The sequence below is a fragment of the Ceratotherium simum genome, chromosome 21 (assembly GCF_057802395.1).
Source record: "Ceratotherium simum simum isolate JZ-2026a chromosome 21, ASM5780239v1, whole genome shotgun sequence".
Lineage (NCBI taxonomy): Eukaryota > Metazoa > Chordata > Mammalia > Perissodactyla > Rhinocerotidae > Ceratotherium > Ceratotherium simum.
This window is the reverse complement of record NC_141920.1, coordinates 5,993,562-6,009,708: the sequence shown is the minus strand read 5'-3', so window position 1 is coordinate 6,009,708 and position 16,147 is coordinate 5,993,562. Positions and strand designations below refer to the sequence as shown.

The 16,147-nt window shown below is 53.1% G+C and overlaps 1 protein-coding gene across 1 annotated transcript; it reads left to right on the top strand.

Annotated features, from left to right (window-relative positions):
* Window positions 1-1,336: 1,336 nt before the first annotated feature.
* PCK1 (phosphoenolpyruvate carboxykinase 1) lies at window positions 1,337-6,545 on the top strand. The gene is made up of 9 exons (XM_004430240.3): window positions 1,337-1,580; window positions 2,021-2,202; window positions 2,642-2,845; window positions 2,978-3,165; window positions 3,526-3,688; window positions 4,127-4,351; window positions 4,445-4,576; window positions 4,984-5,079; window positions 5,501-6,545. Exons 1-9 carry the CDS (start codon window positions 1,357-1,359, stop codon window positions 5,953-5,955), a joined length of 1,869 nt encoding a protein of 622 aa, XP_004430297.1. The 5' UTR covers window positions 1,337-1,356; the 3' UTR covers window positions 5,956-6,545.
* The last annotated feature ends 9,602 nt before the right edge of the window (window positions 6,546-16,147 follow it).

The following is a 16,147-nucleotide window of genomic DNA, read 5'->3' as shown; positions in this document are numbered from 1 at the left end:
ATTCTTTGCAGCTGTTATAAAGGTCTCATTGCTCAAGTGTAAACTAGCAAAACCACCAAGCCTCCTCCATTCCCCAGATGCTCAAACTTGGAAGGGCAACAAAAAGTGATAGTCGACTCCAGGAGTAACTGTACCCAGCCCAAAACTACTTGGAGAATCCACAGAAGGTTCCAGAAAAGGCAATGGCTCCTCACAAGGGACAGTTTGGTATGGAGCTCCAGAGCCCAGCTGGCTCGTGTTCCAGTCCTCCCTCTGCCACCCACCAGCCAGGTAGCTGGGATTAGCCACTCGGCCTCTCTGTGCCTCAGTATCACTGTCTGTACATAGGGTTGTTCGTGGGCTCCACCTCAGAGGGTGGCAATGTTGCAAAGCACTTAGAACACTGCTCGGCATTTACTTTTTCAGAGCCTGCTCTGTGCCAGGCCCTGTACACACAAAGGTGAACGAAATAGGCCCAAATCTCTGTCCTCAGGGAGTTTATATTTGGGGTGGGGGTGGGGGCACGCAGTGGACACTCAATAAGGTTATTAGCCCCCAATTAGGTCAGAGCTTTCCTAAGAATCTCTGCGTTGGCCCACATTCAGGTGCGTTCTTCCCATGGGCCTTTGACTGTGGGGTGACACCTCACCACTGCAGTGTTTTGAGGACCAGCAGCCGTCAGCACACACAGCGTGCTGCCAGCAACCCTTGATTTCCAGGAGTTGTCCCACCAGCCTGTGCGTGATCCCACCTGCCTGTCAATGGAAGGGCAATGAGTTTTGCATCAGCAGGGAGCCGGGTCAAAGTTTAGTCAATCAGAAGTTGCATAAGGACTTGCAATGGCTGGTCTCCAGATCAGCGGCCTCCCAGCATTCATTAACAACTATCTGTTCAATGATTATCTCCCTGGGGTTTATTGTGGAGAGCTGGTCCAAAGCACAACTGACCGTGGCTGTGATCCAAAGACCTGCCCCTGACGTCAGAGACGAGCCTCCCTGGGCACAGCCGAAGGGCAGGCCTTCCTCCTTCCCCGGATTTAAGGCCAGGAAGCTAGGCCACCCACTACAAACAGGCCCTACCGCTGGGAACGCACGCTCGCCGGCGAGAGGAACCCCTGAGGAAACCCTGGGATCTCTGATCAAGATCATCCCCGAGAAGAGAGGTAAGGTAGAGCCTTTTCACTTACATTTACGTTGCAGCGATGACACTGTGATCGTTTTCTTTTTCCTTAGAGCTACGACCATCTGGCGATGTGCAACCCAAACGAAGCGCGTGGAGTTTGTTTGAGGGAATCTGCGGCTGTTTTTATGCAGGAAACCTGTGCTTTCCATTTCAGGGAAGCTTGGCATCCGGGCCCCTTGACACAACCCTGCAGAGATGCCTCCTCAGCACCAGAAACGCCTCAACTTTTCAGCCAAAGTGGTCCAGGGCACCCTGGACAGCCTGCCTCAGGCGGTGAGGGAGTTCGTGGAGAGCAGCGCCAAGCTCTGCCAGCCTGACCAGATCCACATCTGCGACGGCTCCGAGGAGGAGAGCCGGCAGCTTCTGTGCCACATGGAGGACCAGGGCGTGATCAAGAGGCTGAAAAAGTACGACAACTGGTAAGTGCGGCCTCGGCCCCGGGCTCACGCCTTCCCCTCCGCCAGCTTGGTGTCGCTAGAAAGACCCGCACGAAGCCCTCTCCAGGGGTTGAGACTCTTGAACAACGTAACAAACAGCCAGAACCGTATAGACTGACGACACTCGCAGAGCAGCCTGTCTTCGAGGAGACGGCACATACAAATGCTCTCTGCAAACTAGGTCTCTGATAAAAATGAGAGTCAGACAGTCCCTGTCCTAAAGACTAGCTAACGGTGGGTGACTGTGTCCTGACTATGTCCCGGTGGGTGTGGGTGTCCACAGGTATGAGAAGAACACGATGATGAATAAGACTGTCCATTCCTAAATGATGCCTGGCCGAGGGAATCCAGCACGCAGATGCAATGCAGAACAGCAGCACCTCCCTCTCCATGCCTAACCTGTGTATTTTTTATTTTTGCAGCTGGTTGGCTCTCACTGACCCCAGGGATGTGGCCAGAATTGAAAGCAAGACGGTCATTATTACCCAAGAGCAAAGAGATACGGTGCCCATCCCCAAAAGTGGCCTCAGCCAACTGGGTCGCTGGATGTCGGAGGAGGACTTTGAGAAAGCATTCAATGCCCGATTTCCTGGGTGCATGAAAGGTGAATCAAACATTTATTTGATGGGGCAAAAACAAATAGAAGCGAAAGCAAACCTTTTCTTATTATGTCTGTCTTAATTGTAAGAGTAATGGCAACTCCCATGGCCTCAGAGACCTTTAAATTCCATGTGTGAAACTGGCAATGTATTAAGAATGTACATCTCAGTTCCGGTTTTACAGACTGTCTTATAGGAACATGAAAAGGATTTCTGTGCCTGCAGATTTGAGATGGCTTGGTGGACTCCAACTGCACATTTAAGAAAATTCATTTTGGCATTCGCTCACTTTCCAGGGGACTCTTCTAAATCAGGGGGCTGAGAGCAAGCGAAGTGTGACGTTGCTAGTAGGAGACGATGAGAATGGGTCCACCTGGGAAAACAGTGTTGGCTGTTGTGAGTCTGGGGTCATATCTCACCAGTTCCCACCGACTGGCCCCGCAGGTCGCACCATGTATGTCATCCCCTTCAGCATGGGGCCCCTGGGCTCGCCTCTGTCAAAGATCGGTGTCCAGCTGACAGACTCGCCCTATGTGGTGGCCAGCATGCGCATCATGACGCGAATGGGCACACCTGTCCTGGAAGCACTGGGTGATGGGGAATTCGTCAAGTGTCTCCATTCCGTGGGGTGCCCTTTGCCTTTAAATAGTAAGTGTGTTATTTCAAAATCAAAAGCTAAAATTTTAAAAAGTAAGCCTAGCCTCAAACCCCAGGCCTGTGCTCCTGGGGTCCCCAGGTGGGGACGTGGTGTGTTAATGTGGGATGTGTCCTCCTGTGCAGAGCCTTTGGTTAACAACTGGGCCTGTAACCCAGAGCTGACCCTCATCGCCCACCTGCCCGACCGCAGAGAAATCATCTCCTTCGGGAGTGGGTACGGCGGAAACTCGCTCCTCGGGAAGAAGTGCTTTGCCCTCAGGATGGCCAGCCGGCTGGCCAAGGAGGAGGGGTGGCTGGCAGAGCACATGCTGGTAAGATGCAGGAAATCCTACATGTGCCTGGTAGAGGGTCTGGGGGCTGAGGCAGGGTGGTGGCAAATATATATGGCATTGTAGTTCCCATTAGGAGAGCCCCAATATGCTCCAAGGACAGATTCGGAAATTCCATCAATAATTATTAATGCGCTAATGGATGCCCCTTTTGAAGGACCTCAGACACCGTGGAACCAATAGAGATCCTCTGGACTTCATTACTCAAAATGCTCACTTTAATACCAAGAAATAGATCTTGGGAACCTACCTGTTGGGTTCTAGACACACTCCTAGACTGAAGGACTGACCACTGGTGGGGAAAGGAATGAAGAGCTTCAGGAGGAATCTTGTCTCCAACAGATCCTGGGCATAACCAACCCCGAGGGCCAGAAGAAGTACTTCGTGGCAGCCTTTCCCAGTGCCTGCGGGAAGACCAACCTGGCCATGATGAACCCCACTCTCCCAGGGTGGAAAATAGAGTGTGTGGGTGACGACATCGCCTGGATGAAATTTGACCAACAAGGTGACTGCTTTAGGCCCAGCTATTGACAGCAATAATTGAACCTAAGAGATTTTTTGGCTTTCAAAACATGCCAAGTTCTCCTAAATCCACAGTGTTTGGATTTTTAATTCAGTTATTTCAGATCTTGCAAAACCTTAGAAATATGTATTCTGTAAGTGTTCTCTAATTTAATATCGAATCTGGATTGAAATGAGGCCATATGTTGTTGTTTGTTTACATAATAAATTTGTTAAACTAGTATTGGTGGAAAACTGATGAGGAAGAAAGAGTTGAAAAAGCATCCAAGTTGAATATAATAAGAAAGGAGAAATGTATTCTAGGGAGGAGGGAAAAAAAGGTTTGAGAATTTGGTACAAAAATTAGCCAGGCAGGATGTAAGAATATATGTTACGCTTTGCTTGGCATTCACTTCTGCTTCTCTGGTCTAAAACTTTCCAGGTAACTTAAGGGCTATCAACCCAGAAAATGGTTTTTTTGGTGTCGCTCCTGGAACCTCTGTGAAGACGAACCCCAATGCCATCAAGACCATCCAGAAGAACACCATCTTCACCAACGTGGCTGAGACCAGTGATGGGGGCGTTTACTGGGAAGGCATCGACCAGCCACTGGCCTCGGGTATCAGGCTTACTTCGTGGAAGAACAAGGAGTGGACCCCCGAGGATGGTAAGCCCCCTCTGGAGCCCCCGGTGCTCCAGCCTGCAGGCGTTGCTTGTTTGAGCCAGACGCTAAGGGGCCTCTCCTCTCTTGCTGTTGTAGGGGAACCTTGTGCCCACCCCAACTCGCGGTTCTGCGCCCCTGCGAGCCAGTGCCCCATCATCGACCCTGCCTGGGAGTCTCCGGAAGGCGTGCCCATTGAGGGCATCATCTTTGGAGGCCGCCGACCTACTGGTGAGGCTCTCCTTCATTCAGTCTGCGGATACGGGTGTGTTGGCCACCGAGGACATCCATGGATCCCTCCTTTTCCATGACCTTGTCGGAGGGTGCCAAAGATCTCGAGCTTCCTTTCCAAAAATCCAAGATAATTGGGAAGCTCAGATGTAGAACCAACCCTTCTGGCCACCTAGAACCTTCCTGGATCCTTGATCTAAGGTCGCTTTATCCAGTTGGGCTTTGCTGTGTGGCCTGGAGCTGTAACTGACTCAGCAGTGTTCTGCACTCCAGCTTTGGGAATGCAAAATGAGCTCACTTAGCAAGGTGCCCTTCTGCCGTGTCTTTCCATGTTGAGAGATGACATCGCTGGCCGAAGGGTCTGAGTGTTAAAGCCTTTAAAGGATGTTTCTTTCTTCCTGCTAAAGGTGTCCCTCTGGTCTACGAAGCTCTCAGCTGGCAGCATGGAGTGTTCGTGGGGGCGGCCATGAGATCGGAGGCCACGGCAGCTGCCGAGCACAAAGGTAAATCGAAGTCAAGATCTGAAACCACAGAGAAGGATGATTGGCATGCTCTCTGTCTCTGTGTCTCTGTGTCTCTCTGTGTCTCTGTGTCTCTGTCTCTCTGTGTCTCTGTGTCTCTCTGCGTCTCTGTCTCTGTGTCTCTGTGTCTCTGTGTGTCTCTGTGTCTCTGTGTCTCTGTGTCTCTCTGTGTCTCTGTCCCTCTGCGTCTCTGTGTCTCTGTGTCTCTCTGCGTCTCTGTCTCTGTGTCTCTGTGTCTCTCTGTGTCTCTGTCCCTCTGTGTCTCTGTGTCTCTCTCCCTCTCTCTGTCTCTGTCTATAAATATATAAAGTGAAAACCAGGCACGCTTACATCAACAATAAATGGTGCCAATATTGTCCTGTGGGAGCACCTCTTACCAACAGAGTCCCCTCTCTGTTGATAGGCAAAGTCATCATGCACGACCCCTTTGCCATGCGGCCCTTCTTCGGCTACAACTTCGGCAAATACCTGGCCCACTGGCTCAGCATGGCCCAGCGTCCAGCAGCCAAGCTGCCCAAGATCTTCCACGTCAACTGGTTCCGGAAGGACAAGGAAGGCAAGTTCCTCTGGCCGGGCTTTGGCGAGAACTCCAGGGTGCTGGAGTGGATGTTCAACAGGATCAACCAGGAAGCCGGCGCCAAGCTCACGCCCATCGGCTACATCCCTGAGGAGGGTGCCCTGAACCTGAAAGGCCTGAGGGACGTCAACGTGAAGGAGCTCTTCGACATCTCCAAGGAGTTCTGGGAGAAGGAGGTGGAAGACATCCAGAAGTACCTGGAGCAGCAAGTTAACGCCGATCTCCCCTATGAAATCGAGAGAGAGGTCCTTGCCCTGAAGCAGAGAATCAGCCAGATGTAAGCAGACCGGAGCACTTCGCCTTGAAAATCACCCCTCTTTCCAACCCATGAGACGGACCTGGAGCAAGGGAGAGCGGAGCTTCCTGAACCGACACGCCTGCAGCACCCTAATGACCACGTCGACGGGCAGATCCAAAAGACACGCTTTAATTGTTCAGCTAAGACGGCAGAGTACAGGCTAGTAACTATGAGATTGGGAAGGGAAATCTCAGCACGTCTCCGAAATTCACTATCCCATGCACATTTGCTCAACCCTAAGGACACTCAGGCACTTAGTGTTTTTTGGTTTTTTCACTTGAGCTATATCTGTTAGCTGGAACGTACAGAAAAAATACTTGAGCTTTATATACATGTGTGCGCGTGTGTGTAGTGTTCGTGCACGTGCGTCTATGTACTGTTATCTAAAATATGTTAGACACCTTTGGAAAAATCTTGGGCAAGATTACCTGCTAGTTGCTGGAAAGAAATGTTGCTTTATTATTAATACGTGTGTTTAAATTATTTTTATATACCATTGTTTCTTACCTTTACGTAATTTCAATTTTTTTCCCTTAACACCTCTTGGAAAAATTACAAAATAAACTTTTATAGAAAAGATGGCTTTGTTTTGCTTGGTTTTTCTTATTTGAACCACCAAGAAGAGAGGATGCTGATGAAACACCTTGTGATCCAAATCCCCCGCAAAGAACGTGGGGTCGTCAGGGAGGGTGAGCATCGGGGATGGAGGGAGCAGAAAGGAGCCAGGTGGCACGTATGAGCAGAGAGAATGTCACCAGAAGTGACATGGCGCCATGCTTCCACTTTCCTGAATTGACCACTTGTTAGCACCTAGAAGCCACTAGTTAGTATTTATTAACAATTCTAAGAACCTTTAAATGGTGGGTCTTGTGTAACTGGAATGGGAGAGTTTAAAATGTGCTTTTTGACAAAACTTTGGGTCTGGAGGCTGGGCCTTCCACAAGAATTGTATTGCGGCCAGTTTCACAACCTTTTGTCAATAAACTCTTCTTTGAGCAACACTTTTCTCGGCGCCATCCACGGAGGAACAGGGTAGAGAGAAAAGTGTCCTTCAGGAGGAGCAGCCAAAGGGGTCCTCATGGCTCAAGCATTAATAGAGCGTCTTCTGCATGCCAAGCATCGTGCCAACAGTGGGCTTGCAGGGGGCTGCCCTGGGAAGAGCAGGTGGCCTGTTTTGGCCTCCAGCCCTCACCTGGTCCCTCTGCTCCCAGCGTTTATTGGGTGTTCCGGAACAATCCAAACAAACCGTAAACTTGATGGGGCACACGCATGCTGTGGGTAAACACGACTTCCTCAAGCTGTTGTTTTCCTCTGGGCCCAGGCTGTTAAAGTGGCTCTACCCGCTCCACGCCCCAGGAGCAGCGCGCTCTCGGGTTCCTCCCGACCCCTCAGCTTCCCTCCCTTTCACAACTCGCAAACTCGCCTGTTCCCCTGAACCCCTCTGCGTCTTGCAGTGGCTCCACAGGGACAGTGAAGCCGAGATCACCCGAGTCTTATAGATGGGGAGACTGAGGCCAGGAGTGTCCGTGAGGCTGGGAACCAGCAACCAGAGTTTTCGTTCCCTTTAAGGAGCTGAGAGCTGACTGGACTGTCCCCACAGTGTCACGTCTAACACCAAAACCACCGATGGGGAACCACCAGTTAGTGGAATTAAATGCTATCTGCTCTACTAATTTAAGTCAGTGGCTTTCAAACTCGTTTCTTCTTTTCTCTGCAGAACACTCGCTTGATACGTACTCTGACTCAGAAACTGATCCTCTAAGGGAGACAGACAGGAGGCTGTCCGCCCGAGGCTAGGCAGGGGGAGTAGGGGACCCAGGGCCCCTGGCTTCCGTTTCCCCATGCCCTGGCGGCCTCTGAGGCAGTTCCTTGGACCGCTGAGAGGGGCCTCAGAATATAGTTTGAGCTCCATTGTTACAACACGTGCCCTGGCCCCAGTGCCCTGTTCTAGGCGTCCAGCAGGATTTAGCACTTCTCGGGCAGAGCTGGCATCTCAGAGCTCCTCACTGTCTCACACAGCATCACCACCTGCCCAGGAGACTTGCATATGACCATGTTGCTACCAGGCCCTGGAAGCCTGGGGGACAGCCCAGAGGAGGTGCCTTAAACAGAATAAGAGTTTTCAGGGGACCAAAAGGACTCAACACTTGCCATTGGCCCCTGACTCAGTTTCCCCAAACTGTGTCAGTGGAGTGTTCCCTCCACCCCCGAGTCCTGGTTTCCGTGCTGGGACTTCTGGCTATAGTAATTAGGACACTGTGACCACGTCTGCTGACATTATTTTGTGGTGCCTCAGCCCCTGCGAGGCAGGAAGGCAGATACGGCCAGCTGGTTTGCAGCAGCCATGCTGAGGCTCCAGGAGGGCGAGTGGCTCATCGTCCGGAGAAGGAAAACCCCGTCTCCTGGTTCCTGGGCAGCCCTCCCCACGTACCACATGGGCCCAAACCAACACAGGGACTGACGTCTCCAACTGGAGTCCAGTGTGGTGTCCCCTGACCTCCGTGGCTTCCCGGAGCCGCGCAGGAGGCTGGGTTAAGGACCAGAACGCAGTAGGTACACAGCAGATATTGAACCAGGACAACAAACCGGGCCTGACACTCACTCGAGGCATCGGGGGAGCGGGGTGTGCGGTGCGGTGGGTAGGTGGTGCTGGGAGTCGGGCTGCAAGGCCCTCTCTCTTCCTTCCCTCTCTCCTCGAGGCCCCCTAACCCTGAGCCCCCAGTCTGCTCACTTGCCCCTCTAGCTGCCACACAGCATGTTCCTTCCAGAGCTTTCAGACCACAGGGCATGGGCCCCAGAGGCTCCTGTGGCCTGTTCCCCTGCCAGAGGGCGCCACGCCAGAGCAACTTCTGCTTTGTCATCGCCGTCAGCAATTTCAGTAACGGGGCAGAAGTTTCGATCGCCTATGGGAAAGGGCTGGCCGCTCACTTCCTCCCTCCTGCCCACCTTTTCCCAAGGGCAGTAAACACTGGCGACCTTGAACACATGCCAGTTCTGCCCCTGACCAACAGTGTCACTTGAAGCGACATTCATCTGCGCCATGGGGCAGAACACCCCTTCTAGGATAAGAATGAAATGAAGTAGCCCAGCTTAGCATAGACTCTGAGGTCGGAAGGGTCTGGATGTGAGTCCCCACTCTGCCTTTTCCTAGCAGAGTACCCTTAGGTGACTACATGAAACTCTGAGCCTCAGTTTCCCCAACTGTAAAATGGGAATAATAATCATCTGTTCTCAGGGGGGTTGTTGAGAAGATCAAATGAGATGATGCAAGTAAGGGACTTGGCACACAGTAGGGCCTGGTGTGGGCAGCTCTTCTTTTTATTTTACTCTTTTACTCCAGGTCTTCCGTGCAGCCATGTTGGCACAGCATCAAGGACAGGGAACTTGCGGCCTCCCACAGCAGCTGGCCCACTGGTGACCAGCCCTGATTCTGGAGTGGAAATCTGCCTTCTGTGCAGCCTCCACCCTGGCCCTACTCCCACTGTTGATTTCAGGAAAAGGCTGGAGAGGGAAGCCAATCAGGAATATTGGGAGCAATTTTCTCCTTGTGTAGTGAACCCCCTCCCCAGGGGCGACCACCTTCACTCTTCTCAAGCATTTTAGCAAAATTCTTACAAAAAGCCCAGTAATTCTACCTTTAGGAAATGTGTCCTAAGGGAAAAGTCGTGGAAGTGCACACAGATTTAGCTGCTCACACATTTAGTTATGGGGTTGTTGTTTATCATGGCCAAAAAATAGGAACCAACCTAAATGCCCAACAACAGGGGATCACGTAAAGAAATTGTAGTCCCTCCCAGAGCAAACAGCCAGGCAGCCATTCAGAATGACTCTGCAGAAGATACTTTATTGACGTGCAGTATTTGCCACCCACCGTCCTGCGTCAAGGTGGATAATGGGAGTGTGTTGAGTATGTGTACACCTATGCCTAGGAAACACACTGAAAAAATAAGCCATAAAATGGTAACAGCTGTGATTCTGGGAGTAGAGGTCATTTACAAAAGTTCTCCCTTTGGCTTATCTATATCTCTCAATTTTTCTACTATGATTACATGTTGTTTGTGCATGAGAATACAAAACAGATAAACATGATCATTTTGTAATGCTTGTGTTTTCTTCTGCTGTCTTGCTCAGGCATCAGCCTCCTCAAAGTGCTGGTGTTAGGGCTCCATGTGGACAGAGCAGGGCCCAAGGGGGCTGTACCCGGGGGGAGGGGGCAGCCCGACTCAGGCCAAAAGTTCTCATTGAGGCTGAGTGAGTGCCTTCGACTTCCCCCTGGTCAGCTGGTGAAGGCGGGATCCTTCTGAGCGGCCGGAGCCTGGCTTGAGTCCAGGAAGGCATCACCATCACCCATATTTTCATCATTTTGTTCAGACCCATAAATACTCCCCCAAAGGGGCCGTTCAGTGCCAGGCGTGAAGGGGACAAAGGGACCGAGCCAGGCCCTACTCCCAGAGCCCTCAGTCAGTTGGCGGGATGACGGGACAGCTCTGTACACAGCCCTCCAAGATATAGGACAGACTCTCATCAAGGTCAACGGTAATTTGCTGGATGCCTCCTGTGTGCCCAGCACATGGTGGGCCCTCGACGTACCTGATGGAAGGCGTCCTCCAAGAGAGCATGAGGCAGGCGAGGCCACCCTCGTTTTACAGTGAGGATGCTAGACCAGAGAGGTCGTGCTGTCTACCTGAGTTCACCAGCCAGAAGGACAGGAGGCGAGGTTAGATCTCAGTCTTGACTCCAGGCCCTGGCTCCTTCCACACATCCCCCTGCCTCTCTCCAGCAGTGGCCAGACCAAGAGCAGAGGACAGAGAGGAGGCAGGGTGGGATGCCAGAAGCATCTCTGACAAGGGCCCGTGTCCCCCTCAGGTGGGCCCTGGATGGGGCAGGCTTGCCCATTTGGATGGGGGAATCTGGCCCCTTTCCAGCCAAAGCTAAGCTAAGCCTCGTAGAGCCTCCGCTGTCGGCAGGAAAAGGAGAAACTGCAGTGTGACGGGTCCAGACAGAGATGTAAGGTGGGCCTGCCAAGGCCCTTGGGATCCGAAGTGGTGCTGGAGAGAGCTGGGCGTTCGTGCTGTTCCCAGGAGGGGCACAGAGTAGCTGGGGGCGGGGGGGAGGTGGGGAGCACGAGTTGACCTGAACAGACCTCACGTGAGGACAAGGGCACACGGTTGCCCAGACCCAGGTGGAGAGAGGACCAGCCTTCCTCCACTCCTCTCAGGGCTGACATCCAATGTGGCGGGGCTGGAGGTAAGAAGCTGAAATCACCCCTCACTGGCTGACGGAGAGCCCCTGCCCCAGCCCTCTGACTGCCCCTGACTCATCCATCCCAGGTCCTGCCCTGGGACCCCCAGACTTCCCCACACACCTGAGGGGCTCCCAACCCTGGCTCTGGATTGTCTCCGAGTGGTTGTTGCTCCCATTGGTTGTTAAATATTTTGAATGTTGGTCCTGTCTCCCCTGACCCCGATGCCTTGATGCTACACAAGACCCCCCCCCAACCCTCCCCGCAGGACTTTGCTGCAAAGCAGGGAGCTTAGCAGGGGGAAGGGAGCCCCTCGAACTGAGAAGACCCAGAGTCAGCTGACCTAACCCTGATGGACTCAGGTCAAGTTTCCTCCATGGGGTAAAATGGGGGCTTTGGATGGAGACGAATTTCAGAGGGAGCAAAATAAAGAATGTGGCTTTTTTCTGCCTTTCTGAAGCTTTGCCTTGGGATTTCCTGCCCTGGCTGACACAGGAAGCTGGACACAGGGGGGCCTTTGGGAGAGATTCCACTGGGGGTCTTGTTAAGGACCATCTCCCGAGACCATGGCGCCAGTGACAGGAGAGGGGCCGGTGCACGACCGACGACGCGGCTCTGATGATTACAGAGCTGCTCCCACGCACGGTGCTCTCTCTGCCTCCCGGGCCCCCGTGGCACTGGGACAGAGCCCAGAGGTTTCTTCGATGCGGCAGAGCAGGGCTTTAGGGCCACGGCGGAGGAACAATGGACGTCACCTCTCCACATAACACCGTGGCGGGGCCGAGAACACATTTGCCTTGTTGACACCTGCCACAGTCTTCGGTCTTCGCGCTGACGCTGGTTCCTGGGGGCCTGCTTGTCTGCCACCTGCCCGGCCCCCTGGCAATAGTGTATGTAAATGTGTGTGTGCGCCAGCCCAACAGCAGAACCTTTCTCCAGGCGAAGCAATTTGCAGCAAAATATGCTGTAAATATTTGTTCAGCCCAGGAAAATGACTTTAATTGCATAATTAAACTTGTCGTAGATGCTGCTTCCGGACAGAACGACTAGGGGGAAGCTGAGATCGCAGCTGTCCCTCTGCGTCTGCTGAACAGAGAAACTAACTGCTTGTTTGCAAACACTGCGCTCTGGCCCTGCCTTGCCTGGGTGCAGTGGGGGTTTCGAGAACAGTCAGGGAGGCTGGTGGAAGGACCTTGGTGGCTGTCAGAGAGAGGAGGGAGAGGAAAAGTTCCCCAGATCAGAGAACCAGCAGCAGGCGGACTCCCAGGCCCTCGGACAGGATCTGCACTGTTTTCCAAATGCTCCAGGGCTCATTCCACCTTCCGTGGATAACCTGAGCAAACGATCAATTACTTAAGTGGAAAAAAATTAGTAGATTGAAAGAAATTTGCCTGGAAGAAAACATTGCATCCCAATCGCTAATTAAAAAACAGCCTTCCTTGCTAAAGTAACCATATAAATACAATGCCAATGGCAGAAGCTAGCAACAAAAGATGCATTGTGGGAGTCCATTTATATGAAATGTCCAGAAAAGGCAACTCCACAGAGATTCGTCCTGCCAGGGGTCAGGGGAGGAGGCACCGGGGGTTGACTGCTAAAGGGGGCAGGGTTTCTTTTTGGGGTGATGAAAATGTTCTAAAATTAGATTGTGGCGAAGGTTGCGCAATCCTGCGAATATATTAAAAACCGTTGAATTGTACATTGTAAGTGGGTGAATTTTATGGTATGTGAATTATGGCTCCATAAAGTTGTTAACAAAAAGACTAAATACAATGAAAACAAGTCTCGTAACTGGCATTAGAAACCGGTTGTCTTCCAGAGGCCCTGGGCTGGAGGCCTGCGCTCACCTCGTCAAAGGGAGATGAACAGGGCAGAGGGAGGCAGCGGGGCCGACGCAGCCATGGAGAATCTCCCCTGGAGACAATCAGGAGGATTCAGAGAAAATGGAAAGGGATGGACTTTCTCACTATGGGATTCCGTGTCATTTAATGCCAGGCCCGTGAACCTCTACAAATTACGGTGAGCACCTTAAAAATCGTCTCACCAACAACTGCCAGAGGAGAAACAGGCCGGAGGTTAGAAGCCTGCAGAAGTCACCAGGCCGGCAGCTGGCAGAGCCGCAGCCACTGGGAGCCTCAGATTCCAGGCTGGGCTGCGCTGGCGTTGATCATGATCCCAAATCGGTCCCCAGCAGAGGGAAGAACCCCAGACTCAGGAGACCAGGACCTCACCCCAGCTCTGAGAGTGGATCAGGAAACTCATGCAAACGGAAGGGAGGGTTTGGCCTAGGCCACCGTGTCAGGGAGGGTCCAGACACAGGCGTCCTGGACCCTGGGCTCCAGCCGTGCAGGAGGGTCCTTTCCTTTTCTCCCCTTCCTGGTAGCGGAAGCCTCTGGAATGGGCTCTAGGTTGTGAAACAAATATCCACTGGAGACACTAGACTCCTGGTGCGGCCTGGGGACAGGCCCTTCCTCTCGGAACCTCAGTTTCCCCAGCTGTACAAGAGTGCCCTGTCTTGCCCCCGCCCCCCTGAAGGTTTTCCGCCTCCAAGCTGCCACGAAGTCAGAGCCACGTGGCTCTTCGTGGGACCCTCAGGATTGGGAATCAGTGTGCGTGGGTCCAGGTGTGGGGAGAGTGGCGAGGAGGAGAGCATTGGCTGACTTCAGGGACACCAAGAGCACATTCCACCCACAGAGCTCACCTGCAGCTCGTCAGCCTGCCTGCAATCCCACCCCTGGGACGCCCCTGCTCCCTCTTTGTCCCACTGATGACCCATCTGGCCCTCACGTATGGCTGAATTCTTCCAATGCTGGGACCCGGGGAGGGACAGTGGGGAACAAGAGGCTCAAACTCGGGGGCACATCTCCAGGGGCCCGTGACCCCCCATCCTGGCCCAGAGCCTGGAGTCCCCGCGGGCCCCACAGGGGAGAGATGGAAACTCTCACCTTCTGCTGGCTTTGTCTTCAGGGGCACGGGTGAGCTCAGATGACTGGGATATTTAGTTCTGGATATTCAGAACCCCTTAGCATCTCCCAGGGAGACGGAGGGGACCCGCTCTGTGGCCTAGGGGCAGCTCCGGGACCATACCAGCCACAGGGAAGCCAGCATCTGGAAGACCTTGGCTGCCGTTCAAAGGCCAGACCTTGGAGGGTTCAAGGCTATGTTTCGAGTCTGGGTGAAGACAGCTCCCTGTACTCAGTGGGAGCCCCCCACTCGGGAAATTCTCTGCCAGGGCTGAGGCTCCCGAATCTGGCTGAGCTGGCCCAGCACCTGGGCTGCCCAAGACTGCCCTGGCCCAGCTGGAGCCTCCTGGGCTGAGCGCAGGCCCTGGGGTTCGCATTAAGCCCCCACTTCATGGTCTCCCCAGTTCACAGAACACTCTTCCCTCAGAGGTGAACTCGGGTCTGGCCTCTGTGGGCACGGAGGCTGCAGCTGTCTGTCTGAAGCCTCCGAGAAGGCTTCGTCACCATCGAGAGCAGAGACTGGGGAGCCAGAGGCCCCGGTGACTCATATGGCAGCTGCTCCCCCGTTATGTAAAGCGGAGCTCTGAGCCATTAGCCGATAGGAGATGAAATCTACATTTTGAATTAACTCGGATCAGTAGAATGCTTCCTCTCGACCCAGGGAAATTAAACACGAAGTTGGAGGGAGCTGTGGGATGGAGAGGTGGGGACTCAGCCAAGCATGCCAGATCGGCTTTTCCTTTTTGTTTTTTGCAACAGGCTGCAGGCAAAAGAGGACAGGAGGACATTGGCGCAAAGTCAGCCTGGGTGAAGAGGGGGACGGACGGTTGAGAAGCTCTTTCTCTCTCTTTGCTTGGGCAGAAGCACCATAAATCTGCGCGGAGAATTAAATTCTGATCTGTCCGATTTCCTCTTCCTCCCCCAGTAATGGTTATTTATTGAGTACATATTCTGTGGCTGGCACGTATCTAAACCCTTTAGAGATAAGGCAGAAGTGAATTTGTCTTCCCCCTGTGCCTCTGTATTTCCTGCCGGCTATGTTAACAGCACAGGCTCAGTGAGTTATGTTAGGAAGCTCTGTTGTCTTTCAGATGCACCACTTGGGAACGAGAGGCCCCCAAAACCCCTCCCACAATGAAGACTCTGCAACCCACACCCTCCCCCGTGGTCCACATGAAGGGCCCCCCCCGGGTTGCACAGTGTACACCTTCTCCCCGCACCCGGTGAGAGTCTGCACATCCGTCCGGGTCAGACTAGACCTTGCAGGCTGGGGTGAAGACTCGGCGGGCAAGCCGAGGGTATTTGCACCTGCCCGAAGCCTCTGAGTGTGTCTGTGATTCACACCTAGTGAGACTTATGCTTCCTGGAAAGGCTGTTTCCAGATATCCTTCTAACTTCGTGCAGAAGAGACCTGCTGTAACTCAGCCCCCCCAACAACCCCGTGGGGTGGGTGTTTTATCTACAAGGTTTTCCTGGCTTCGTGGATGAATCAACTCCCAAGACTGGGGTTATAACTCAAGCTGCCTTGAGTTGACTTGATCCAGCCTCACGTCCTTCACATCCTGAACCCATCCTGGGTCTGACACATCCTGGGTCAGAGGAGGTCAGACCTCCTTGTGCCATGGGTGTTGGTTCCAGCAGGGAGGCCTGTGCCCTGGGCCCCTCTACCGGGTGGATTACAGTCACCGCACAGGCGTGGGGAGCAGTGACCGGAGACGGGAGTCAGGCCTGCTGATGGCAGGGTCGACTTTTCCTGTTGCTGAGTGTGAGAGAACGTGCTCCGATGAGCGAAACGCTTGTGCTGTTCCCAGCCGGCCATGCTTCCCCAGAATGGCAGGCCTCCAAGATCAATCTGTCACTTTCCAATGAATAGTTATTGAACGGCCTCGGACAGCCTGGCACTGAGAGTCGGCCCAAGTGCTTAGATGAGCTGATCAGGACTGTCCTTCCTAATGAATTGGTCCCACAGG

What these genes read in the sequence shown, in the direction of transcription:
- PCK1 (XM_004430240.3), top strand. Translation starts at nt 1,357, where the DNA reads ATGCCTCCTCAGCACCAGAAACGCCTCAACTTTTCAGCCAAAGTGGTC. An exon ending in ATTTCCTGGGTGCATGAAAG is followed by an intron (nt 2,203 to 2,641) that starts GTGAATCAAACA and finishes CTGGCCCCGCAG; the next exon opens with GTCGCACCATGTATGTCATC. An exon ending in GGCTGGCAGAGCACATGCTG is followed by an intron (nt 3,166 to 3,525) that starts GTAAGATGCAGG and finishes TGTCTCCAACAG; the next exon opens with ATCCTGGGCATAACCAACCC.